At 28.7% G+C, this 12975-nt stretch overlaps 1 protein-coding gene across 1 annotated transcript; it reads left to right on the top strand.

The window, feature by feature from the left end:
• Positions 1–507: 507 nt before the first annotated feature.
• On the top strand, positions 508–1065 carry LOC135146707 (protein LATE FLOWERING-like). Its single transcript, XM_064090204.1, has one exon. The coding sequence runs from the start codon at positions 508–510 to the stop codon at positions 1063–1065; it is 558 nt and encodes a 185-aa protein (XP_063946274.1).
• The last annotated feature ends 11910 nt before the right edge of the window (positions 1066–12975 follow it).

The following is a 12975-nucleotide window of genomic DNA, read 5'->3' as shown; positions in this document are numbered from 1 at the left end:
AGAAAAAATTATAATGATTTATCGAATGTGAAAATCTGAATCGGGGAGACATCTTGCGGTAGATTAATCATGTATTAAAAATTTATAATTTTAATTTTTCGAGATCAGTCGAGACTTCGAGGCACCATGTGTACCCGGTTCCTCCCCTCAAAGGTGTGGGATACTTCTCGTTTCTCTTTCTTATATCCTCTGTTCCCAAGCCCATACATCCTCTTGCATTTCAACTGCCATTACCATCACATTACCTTTAATATATACTCACCCCACCACCTTTGGCTTCACATTTTCCAACACAAAAACTCTTTTAAATACCCCTTTCTAGTTTCTACACTTTACATCATCAACTTCAAAAGCCAAACTTCAAACTCTTTACAACTACTTTGCCTGTTTTTTTTATACATTTCCCCTGTCATCTTCTTGAAGGTCAGATTTCACTATAAATCTAAGTTGCATGTTATGTTATCATTATAAAAATCTCATCTTTGATTTATAATTTGTGTTTCAGATATGGATGCTGAGAATATTGTGAGCCAATCACCAAACAATGCAGAGGACTCAGCTGCAGAAAGGTCATTCTCATGTTTATTCTGCTCAAGAAAATTTCATAGCTCACAAGCTCTAGGAGGCCATCAAAATGCTCACAAGAAGGAAAGAATTGCGGCGAAAAAGGCGAAAAGAGCCTCTTCAATCTGCAATTTCACTTCAACTTTTCACACCCCTCCATTGTTTTTCACTCCAAATCATCATCAGTTTGGCCTACTCAATCCCTCTCTTTACATAGCCTCCCATGCAGCCAATCTTTGTGCATTGCCAGGGTCACCATTTTTCGATCGGTTCGGTTCGAATGGAGGGGGTCCAAGGTTTGAGAATCTGGTGTACTATGGTGGGAATTACATGAACAATAGTCCATATCAGTGTGAGGAAGGTGATCAGCAAAGCTTGTTGAACTGGCAAAGAAATGGATTCACTAAAGAAATTTTGTACCAAAATAATAATGTTAGTATTAGTGGGAATAATGATAGTGTTGGTAAAGATCAGAAAATTGATTTGTCTCTTCATTTGTGAGATGAAAGATGAGAATCGATGCAATGCAAAAAGTAATGTTTTTCTCTTACTTTTTTCATCACCATTTGTGTTCCCTTTGAGTATTAGTTTAGTTTCTTGTTTTTGGCTAATGAAAGGTGTGTTGTGTTTTCTAGTGGCTTCGATGAATGTACCTATTCATTTTTATCAATTCACTAATGGTGCATGATACCTATAGGAGAGACATGTGAACTAAGTACGAGCAAGTCTGATACTATATGTAAGAGCAAGTCCATGTCCAATAATGTCTTAACTCCTAACAACAAATGCCTTAAAAATATAATAAAAAACAGTATTCGAATGATTTACGACATCATCCTCGTATATCAACTTAAACAATATGTATTATTATTGTTTGTTATTATTAAAATAGTGATAGATTTGAAGTATTATTGGAGGGAAATGAAATTGAGAGAGGAGAGAGATGTGTTCAAATAGAAGAAAATCATTTTTTTATTGATAAAAATGATTTAAGGCATACGTGGTGGTGCCTCAAAAATAAGACATGATGTTAAGACACCACCAGGACATTGTTATTGTCAGAACACTTATTTGTTTCAAATGTCTTAAAATTTTAGTTAAGAAATCAATTTAAAACATTTTTGGACTTGCTCTAAATTAGTTGTACTCATCGTTATAATACGACATCAAAATATATTTTTGGGTGTTCAAACAAAACTTGGAACCCCAATACTAGATGCATAAGCTGGTTTCGAATTTAAACAATCTTTTAATTTCTAGCCAACTCTTTAATTTGAACTCGAATATTAGATGTTCAATTTATTAATTATACTTCTCGAATTCTAGTTAAATGACGAAGTGACAAAGATGCATAAATCATTCATCGTTGGATGCAAATTTAAATGGATTCTAAAAGCCAAGTCAGGTGGAGAGATAAAATGAACGTCCAGCCCATATAATAGAATTACTCTACGGCCCAAAACTAGGCCATTTGGAGACTGGAGTATTTTCTTAATATCTTGCTGGGCTAAAAAAAAATATACCCACAATGCTAGTCCACTTTTGCGGCCTGGCCGAGATTATTTCTGGCTCTTTTCTTTTTATAAATTTCGGTTGATCTTAAATATATACTAATTATATTATATACTTATATATAATAAGCGTAAGGAAGATAATTTGGTCGCATGGTCTAAAAGTTTATCATCCGTTGGATCGTATATTGAACAAATAAGCAGTGTTAGATTTGAACAAAATTAACTTCTAATTATATAAGGCAACTGATATCTACTTGCATGTTTATAATCTTTTTTCTGAATCCAAAACAATTTTCTATATATAAGTATATGATTGTGTTTAACATGATGTCCACTTAAACAATTTTTTATACCAATTATAATATTTTTTATTAGTGATATATTTATACTTGTTTCAGTTTGGTAGGCTTGAATTACTATTGCTTTAATTTTATGTGTAGTTGATTGCTATCTTTTTACGTTTGGGTGTCATCATCGAATTTTTCAATAAATTTTTTTTAGAACATATTAATTAAGTGAAATCTTTTTACGCTATCTTTTTACGTTTGGGTGTCATCATCGAATTTTTCAATAAATTTTTTTTAGAACATATCAATTAAGTGAAATCTTTTTACGCCAGGGTATTACCTGTACCATGTTCTTTTTTAGTCATCAGTGAATTTATATTTAGCAAAAAAAACTTGAAAATATCAATTAAGTGAAGTAGCATCAGATAGGAAAGACTTGTATCATGCATAACATTGCTTTATTTTGTTAATTCAGTCTTTTATATTGATCATTTATAATGTGGATTTGTATTAATTTGTAATGTAAATTTGCAGACGTAGCGGACTTATGCTGGGTTGTCTTTCGGGAGTTTTGTCGCTATTGGTGGTAGTTTGACTACCGTGGACAGGCTCTTGCACTATTGCACTGGCCAGAACATCGACTAATGATATGGTCTTCGAGTAGTTATATGTGATTATTTCACATCTTTTGATTGTTATTGTTATATTGGAGCATTAAAATTCCTTAGAAACATTGGTTATTAACTATCAGTGGCGGATTCAGCTCCGAAAGCATAAGAGGTCGTATACAATATTTTGTAACGATGAAAAACTGGAATAAACACAGGAAAAAAAATTTAATATTAAATTATGTAATTCTTTACCGTATCACAATATAAATAATTCATGTCCACTTTGATTAGAATGGTAGATACCAAAATGATAAAATAGAAAACAAAAAATTTTATATTCAGATTATGTAATTTTTTACCGTTGCACGACATTATGTAATTATTTAAAATTAAAGACAAAAATTTAAGGGGGTCGACTGACCCCTCTTACCCCTATCAAGATCCGCCTCTATAACTATTGTTTTTGTGCTCGTGTGGAAAGCATTTGGGAAACTTAATATTAGTAAAAATTTATGGAACTGATAGTTACAATTGTTTTATATATTTCATTTAATTAATACAACATCTGAAAGAAAGATACAAGTAGGGTAAATTTAAAACGTGTAGCCAAATTAATTACTTTATCTTTAAAGTTGAAGTTGATTCTCTTAATTTTAATGACTTAAAATTCTCAAGCAGTGCTAGTACTATTAAAGCCGAAACATTAAAAGTTTGGTCGGTCAATCTATATAACCAATTATTCTGGGCCTATCTATATAACCAATTTTTTTTTTTTAATTTGGGCCAAAGTACGGATTTATTTATATAACCAATTATTCTTTTTGATTAAAATATATTATCTTTCTTATATTTCAGACTAAAAAATTCAATCTTCTAATAAAAAAAAGGAAAAACATGGTAATTACTTTTTTAACTAAAATATATTATCTTTTTATAAATTTTCTAACTAAAAAATCAATCTTTTACAATTAATACGGACATGGGCGACATATTTATACCTAAACATGTGTGCTAAAACTCTAAATGTCAAATAATAAAAAAATAGAGGGAGCATTATTATATAGGTTGCGCGGTTGGTATCTGGGCCAAAGTACGGGCCTATCTATGTAACTAATTATTCTTTTTAACTAAAATAAATTATCTTATATATATTTTTTAACTAAAAAAACTCAATCTTCTAAAATAACATCGAGCAACATAGTAATTATCTTTTTAATCAAAACGCATTATCTTTTTTAGATTTTCTAACCAAAAAAAATCGAGTTTTTACGATTAACACAAGCAACATATATATAAAAATATAATATCATTAAATATAATTATTAATAAATAACATGTGATATTATTCAACCAAAATACATTAATAACATTATTTTTAAATACTCTAATGATTTCACATTAAAAGAAATATTACAAATATATCACATATTATATATTATTACACTGTTAAAGCCGAAAATAAAACGTTCAGTTAGTTGGTCAGTTAGTTGAGTTTGGTGAATCGGTTGGTATTCGACCCACAGAGGTCTTGAATTTATAACATTGTATAGTATATTTTTTAGAGTTATATGCAATTGGCATCCCTTATGTTTGGACATAATGCACATTGCACCTAATAGTTTTAGAAAATACACTTTGCAGCCCCAGACTTTTAACCCGTGGACACTTTGCACCCTTTCCGTTAATTTCCGCCGTTACCGTTAACTTTTGCAGGGGCATTTTGGGAAATTTAGGGGGCGTTTGGTTGATGGTTAATGAGCTCGGTTAACGGGAATCAGAACCTAATACCCATACATTGTGTTTGGATTAGTAAAATTTTTGCTTGGAATGGGAACCTCATTCCCTCGTGAAGGGTAAATCAATACCTCCACACCCCTTGGGTTACCATTTCCTATACCCTCCATTTCCATACCCCCCATTCCCATTCCCACCAATCATCCAAACACCCCCTTAATTATATTTAATTAAAATCAGACCTTTATTTAAATTTTCTGACCATCTAAATAATATTTTTCGGAAAAATTTAAAGAACGAAAGTTGTAGAGAATAAAAAGATCTTTTTAAAACAATAAGCTTCAAAATATAAATAATTATTTAAAAACGATTGTTCATTTTTACAAGATTTCTAATTTTTGAATTTTTTTTAGAATAATTATAAAAAGAATTACGAAAATTTTGAAACTTATAGTTTTAAGAAGATTTTTTTATTCACTACAACCTTCGTTCTTTAAGTGTTTCCGAAAAATATCGTTTAGATGGTCTGAAAATTTAAATAAAGGTCTGATTTTAATTAAATATAATTAAATATCCCAAAATGCCCCTGCAAAAATTAACAATAACGGCAGAAATTAACGGAAAGGATGCAAAGTGTCTACAGGTTAAAAGTCTAGGAACTATTAGGTGCAATGTGCATTATGTCCAAACATAAGGGGTGCCAATTGCATATAGCTCTATTTTTTATTATCAATTAATTAAACCAAAACATTAAATTTAGGTTAGTATGATGGGTTGATATTTGGTTTCATGCATCCCTTTAAATTATAATATGTTTTATATCATATTATTAATTATTAATAACGAAATATCAAAAGTTCAATTAGTTAGTTTATATCTGAGTTTATAGGCCTCCTTAAATTATAACATGTAAAAAAAAAAATTAACTTTCTCGTTAAAATATATATGTTCAACCTAATTTTTAATTAGCCATTTGACGGACTTAATTATGAAGAATTCATCCAACTGTTAAATAAAACATTTATTTAACCGCATTATTCTATCATAATTTTATTTTTACAATACAATTATGTAAATTTAAAATATATAGGATAAAATAACAAATATATTAACCGTCCGTGTATTGTACGGGGTATAAGCTAGTATATATAATAAGCGTATGGGAGATAATTTGGTCGCATAGTTGTATGGTCCAAAAGCTTATCATCCGTTGGATCGTATATTGAACAAATAAAATTATAACAAAATTAACATCTGTTTCATAAGATAACTGATATCTACTTTCATGTTTATAATTCCTTTTCTGAATCCAAAACAAATTCTGTCTTTTACGTGTGTATAATTTTTTTTAATCCAAAATAAATATTTTTATTATTAAAGACAAATGTGTAAGATTAAGTTACTCAACCGTTAAATCATGGAAACTCAATATTTTGGATTCGATTCAACTAAAATTTAAGATAAAATGTTAAATTATACCAACAACATATAAAAATTATATATCTTTACAACAGTTCTAACTTACAAACAAATCATAATTTCACATTTTATTTAATTAAAAATTTTAATTTATTATTTATAACTTAAAATTTTTGTACACCATTTAAAAAGTTTCCAAATAATTAAAAAGCTCCCGTGCCTTGCACGGGTTATAAGTTAATAAATCATAAGATAAATATATATTTAAAAATAATTTCATTTACTCTCTTTTTTCTACTTTTCTAAAAATCGTTTTTATTCTCACATCGGAGATGTCACCAGAGACAGAGTTATTGCTACAATTGTGCTCTAAAAATCCCCTTCCCGTTAAAAATATAACATCAATTTATTGATAACATTCTGATTTGACTACAAATTTCTGGTTTGTCCAAAAATCTTGGATGAATCTGTATTAAATACTGAATCGATATATTAACATACCAGTTCCGAGATACGATTTCTGTAATATCATTTTTTTTAGGTAATACATGATCATGTATTTATGTATGGGTTATGACAAAATGACCATTAATTTCAAGATTATTATTTGAAAAATTAATAGATAGGCTATGCACATACCCATGTAGGTGCCCATGTGAAATTAATTAGGGTTCATGACAGTAGGCAGATTCTACCTCACATGCCTCATCATGGAGCCTATTTATTTTCTTTGAGAAGAAGGTTGTTTTCTTCCTATACAATTATTTATATTCATTTGTAAGCTTGATATTCTATTCTTTTTTCTTAAATAGTCAACTATTAATTGTCATCCAGGATTCGCATTTTAAAGACTTATATTTTGTGCTCCTTGCAACGATTATATTGCAATTTTTGCCATATTCGGCATGGGAAAGCACATGTGAATTTTGTGATTTAAATTCGGCTAATGATGTTAAAAAGAAAAAGAAATATTAATAAATTCTTCACAAATTTTAGTCATAGACAACAATGAAAAGTCTGGAATATTCGAGTGGATTTAATTATAGCAATTAGCACCTAATATAAATTTAAGGGCTTAGTAATAATATATTGAGGTCGTTTGACTGTGCTTAAAAAGAGTGACTTATTGGTTAAAATAAAGAAATGAATTATAAGTGAAAAGTTAGTTTAAACTTATAAGTTATTAAAAGTGTTTTGAAGTTATATGCTGAATTCCGAATTGGAAGACAAAATCTATGAATTTGAAAATCATAATTTTTTTAAACTGTTTTTCTTAAAATTTAAATATATAAAATCACTTAAAAATGACTTTTCTACATCTAATAAGATATAAAAGTTAAAAAATTTATTCAAGTATATAAATTATAAATTAATTTTCATTTATAAACCATACACTTTTTTTAGCTTATGAGTAAAACCCCGCCTCCTCGTTCTACCCGGTGCAAGTTGAACCATTTGGTTGTTGAATTTGACTGGCTAAGATAAAACACTAAGGTTGTGTTCATTTGGATTGAATGGAACGAGGGGAGAATGGAATGAAAAATTATATAAAAGTTTTATTAAGAAAGAAGAAAGTATAAGATAATAATGACTAAATACGAATGAATTTAAATTGCTTGTGATAAAGATCACAAGGAAACATGATGTTGAAATGGAATGAGCATTCCTTCCGGAACACGTGGGTTGGAAATCTAGTTTAGATAGTAGGAATGGAATGATTGAAGGAATGAAAACTATACACATTTTTTCTAATCAACCTCATGTTAGAGTACAAAATTCATTCCATTCCCACTCCATTCCATTCCAACCAAGTGAACACAACCTAAAGGTGCAATCTGCAATGTACTAATGTGGTACAAGGTGGCCACTTATGTTGGTCAATCTCAACTCCAAAGAAATTATGGGCATCTCCTAGCAATGATATATGTGTTTGCCCATACTTGGCTTGCAAATAAAAATATCTCCAAACATTAATCTTCTTGTTAATAATTGTTATGTGTGGAAATGAGAGAGATTAAAAGAGTGGAGCACCACCATGCTTGTTTTGGTGCACTCACGATTGCCATTGTGAATTTGTGATTCATCTCCTCATCAAATGGTGAAATGACAATTAGTACTTTGATTATCATTCAACCCCCCACTAGACTCACAATTAACTTGTGGTGAATTAGCAAAAAAGAAAAGAAAATACTTGTAATGCTGCATGGTATTTAACATTTGAATAATGATGTTTCAAAATTTGTTTCAATTTTTCTCTAAACGACATAGTAAATAAATAATTATTTTTAATTGAATGGTTTATATATACATGGATCTCATTATTATTAATACGAGTGAAATCAATTAAATATTGGTTACGTACATTAAATTTTTTCTTGAATAATATGATAGCTATTAAGATATGTGCATAAAGAAAGTTTCATTATTATAAGTGAGACTAAGTGGGTGTTTGGGGAACACTTATAAGTTCAGCTTCCGGGATTATAAGTTATGAGCACTTATTTGTACTGTTTGTGTAATAAGTCAAGAAGCACTTATAAAAAGCTAGGAATGCTAGCTTTTGTCTCAGGACTTCTGCTTATTTCCCAAACACTTTAATCACTTATAAGTCTTATCTTGCTTCTAACTTCTACTCCACTTATTTATTTTAAGCAATAAGCACTTATTTTAAGTTCATCCAAACGGCCCCTAAATAAAATATTATAAACTGATATTTGAGGGGAAAAAATGGAAATCACTATTAGATATCTAAACTAGCATTTTCTTTCGCTAATTGACGGGCTTGTCCCGTAAGAGCTAATCGGTGGCGCAACTTTCTTCGTCGTTATACACACGCACACGATATGGTGAAATCGTATAGATATTGGTCTACCGCAGATTGAGGAATTCCTTTTTATTTTGTTTCATGTCGTTGACAAGTTAGTAAGTGGATTTATAGTTAAATTTCAACATCATGAGCCAATTTTTCTGCCGAATGACCAATTTCTGGCTGTTAAATTTCAACTGGACGGAGTCACTTAGTTGAAGTGCAAATGATATCGATCCATCACACAATTATAGATTTAGACCAGGATTAATTCTCATAAGAGTCAAATTCAAAATAATAATCACTTAAGTTAAAACTACTATAAAGCATCTTTTTTTTTTTTTGAAACTATACTATAAAGCATCTTAGTCGCTGAAATTATCGAGACTCGATAATACCATCCTAGTAATTAATGGTTAATTAAATTGGACCTGATTGATCTATGATCAAATAATAAAATTACATAGTTGCTAAATACAGTTCAAAATTACTTCGTACAGTTCACGGAGATTACAAATGTGTCCTTACTAAACTTCTGCCTAATGTTAGCAAACAAACAAAGTCTGCCCTAATTTTTTGTGCACGTGAACTGGATTACGTATACGAGCATTAACTAATATATTAAAATTTTTTTTTTCAACTATTAACTGATGCATATGCATGAATATTATTTAATATGTACATTCTTTTTGTTTGATAATACATACATGCATGTTAATATATTCATGTCGGTGTGTCTACTAATTATTTATTTATTAATAAATAGATTTGATTTGTTATCATCTTGTTAATTTTATTCTTTTTAGTTTTTGTTGAAAAATTGCTTGTGCATTCACAACTTTAATTTAAACAACTTAAAATTTTATGACTATATTAGACTATATTTGATTATTTTTTTATAATATAATCTTTAGTTGACCATTAACCTTAATATGTATTAAGAATTTAAAAAGATAATTTGTATAAATAAAATTTATTCATATTTTTTACATATAATTTTATAAATAAAATACTTTATTTTATTAATAAGTTAATACTAGTGTCTGATATAATTTTTTAGTCAAAATAAAAATACTTGATTTTATTATAATATAAATTTTATTTGGCCTATAACCTTTAATATGTATTAAGAATTTAGAAAGATAATTTTTATACATAATCTGTTCATATAGTTTTTATTTGACTTAGTGTATAATTTATAATTAAAAAACTTGACTCTATATATAATTATATCGACTTCTTTATTTTTTATCGATGTGTTTAATTTTTTATTTTGTTTATTCTCATTTAATCAAAACAAGTTAAAACTATACTATCCGGGCGGGCCCTAATTACCATTACGGCTAAATGGGCTAAAATCCCTATAACATAAAATATTAAAAAATTTACACTAGTGTTTCATATAATATATTAGTTAAAATAGAATATACTTGATTTTTTTATAATATAACCTTTAACTCGTCTAGAACCTTTAATATGTATTAAGGATTTAGAAAGATAATTTGGATATATAAGTTTTATTCATATATTTTTTATTTGACTTAATAAATATTTTTATAAATAAAATTATAAAATCCCAGTAATATTTTAACATGGAACAGTTGGAAATTACGATTCATCATTAATTCATTATACACTTATATCTTATTAGTTGCAAGTGCATGCATACGTAAATTCTTTTATTTAAATAACATATGATTAATATATATATATATATATATATATATATATATATATATATATATATATTAATTCATCCAAAAATAAAAATTACAAAATATTATGAAAGTAATTTTTAATAATTTTTCTTGTAATTTTAATTTTTTTTTTGTGAATAAAATTACTCTTTGCACGAAATTTTAAACGTATTTAAAATTTATAAAAGTGAATGGAACCTGTAATAATCAATAATCAATAATTATATTAATTCATGATATTATATATACAAAACTAATAGATTATTGAAACGTGATAATTATATTTTATAATATATTTTTGAAAAGAATGCATGCTTTAGAATTAAAATCTAAATATTTTAAAATTTTAAATCAAGAAAGTAAGAAAATGATTGTTTACAAATTAGTGTCATAGCATAGTATTATACACGTGTAAATATGCATCTAGCCAAAGCTTGTACGTAGAAGTAGTCAGAAGTAAACATCTTGTAATCAACAACACATATTTATTAGGGTTTGATACATTTAATAAGGTTAAGGTCATATTTGTAATATCTGCGAACTGCAGAAAGCAAAAATGAACTGTATTTAGCAACACCCTAAAATTATCATTACTCGTTACTAGAATAATGCGATGGAGTGTCTGATAATAAAAATAACTAAATAATATTGTGGCCTTAACTTGAATTACTCCCTCCGTCCCAGTCATTTGTATACAAATGGCTGGGACACGGAGACCAAGAAAAGGGGTAAAAAATGAGTAAAGGTGGGTGAAAAGTGAGTATAGTGGTGGGACCCATTTATATTTAATAATAAATTTGAGATAGTGGAGAAAAGTAGTGGGTATAATAGTGTTTATATTATTATAGAATGGAGATAGTGAGAGAATGTAGTGGGTGTAGTAGTGTTTTATATTATAAAAAGTTACTATTTTGGGAATGTATAGAAATGATGGGACAACCCAAAAAAGAAACTGTATAGAATTGATTGGGACGGAGGGAGTACCATTTTGAGATTTAAATCCATTTTAGGGACCATCTAGTATTAAACTGCATGTATATGGACCTATACTGCTATACGATGAATTGATTTCCATCTTCTGGGGGACAAACAGATTATCGGCATGCAGTGCCCGTGGTTGGGAACTGCAAACTGACAAAGGAAAAACCCATGCTCATCTTTCATACCACCATAACATTGATGTTGCATAAATATATCAACTAATTCCATGCTTCTATTTGTTTAATCCAACGTTGTTAAACTAATCATATCCCCCAGTTACCTGCTTCAGCGTTCTAATAAAAAACGTGTATGGTCCTGTTTAGAAATTAAAACAGTTAGCAGTTATTGGATTAGATTAGATTTTCTGACTAGTTGATTAGAATAAATGTTTTGAGTAGCAGTTTTTTGTAAAACTGTTTAGTAAATAACTGTTTGATTAATTTTTTTATTACATATATGAAAATCGCTAACCTAAAAAATTGTCCAAGATTACTTTTTGAAAATTAGTTTTTTAGCCAAACTCAATCCGCTAACTATCAAACACTACCATCAACGGATCGGATGAAGATGATCAGACCTAAAACATCCCAAATCTCTGATGTTACCCAAAACATCTGATTTCCAGACTAGCCTGTATCATCTTGTAGATTAATATAATGTTTTTCATGTAATTTTTTCATGTTTCACGAGTCCTATATACGAAAATTCACAAAATTCATATATGATCCGGAAATAATGTAAACAGATGATAAAATATTACTATGTACTCACGTTCAAGTGTTGAGTATCAATTCCAGAAACATAAATATCTAGGATTAATTATATTTTAAAAAAGTGCCGGTAAAAATTAAACTCCCTGAGATAAATATACTCTGAGTTTTCAGACTTACAATCATGTTAAGATAGATGGGAGAAATGGAGAGAGACTAGAGTAAGTGTATGAGATGTTGGGGTCATTTAAGAGGATAGAATGTCATAAATAGGTGGAGGTAGAGTTATTTCTCGAGTCGGTGTGATTCGGTTTTTCTGATTGCAACCACCGTCACAGTATTTAGTGTCTTCCTACTCACATTCATCTCATATATTACTTTGTCTGGGAACAGTTTTTGCTCATGCTTCAATTACAAAGTTCGACTGAAATTAAAAATTTGCCAGAGACTGAAATAAATTATAGTATTATGCTCGGAGAAATCGAGAATCAAAACTAATTAGTATGAAAAAAAATACTGATTCAGAATTTATTGAAAATTTATCAGAACTTTTTTTGATAGATCGAAGATTTAATCAAATTAAAGTGTAATGATTTTTTTAATAATTAATTAGTGATTAATCACGAATTTTTAAGTAAATCAGGAATTTTAA

The sequence above is a fragment of the Daucus carota genome, chromosome 3 (assembly GCF_001625215.2).
Source record: "Daucus carota subsp. sativus chromosome 3, DH1 v3.0, whole genome shotgun sequence".
Classification (NCBI taxonomy): domain Eukaryota; kingdom Viridiplantae; phylum Streptophyta; class Magnoliopsida; order Apiales; family Apiaceae; genus Daucus; species Daucus carota.
Note: the sequence above shows the minus strand (reverse complement) of the source record. Positions and strands in the feature narration are given on the sequence as shown.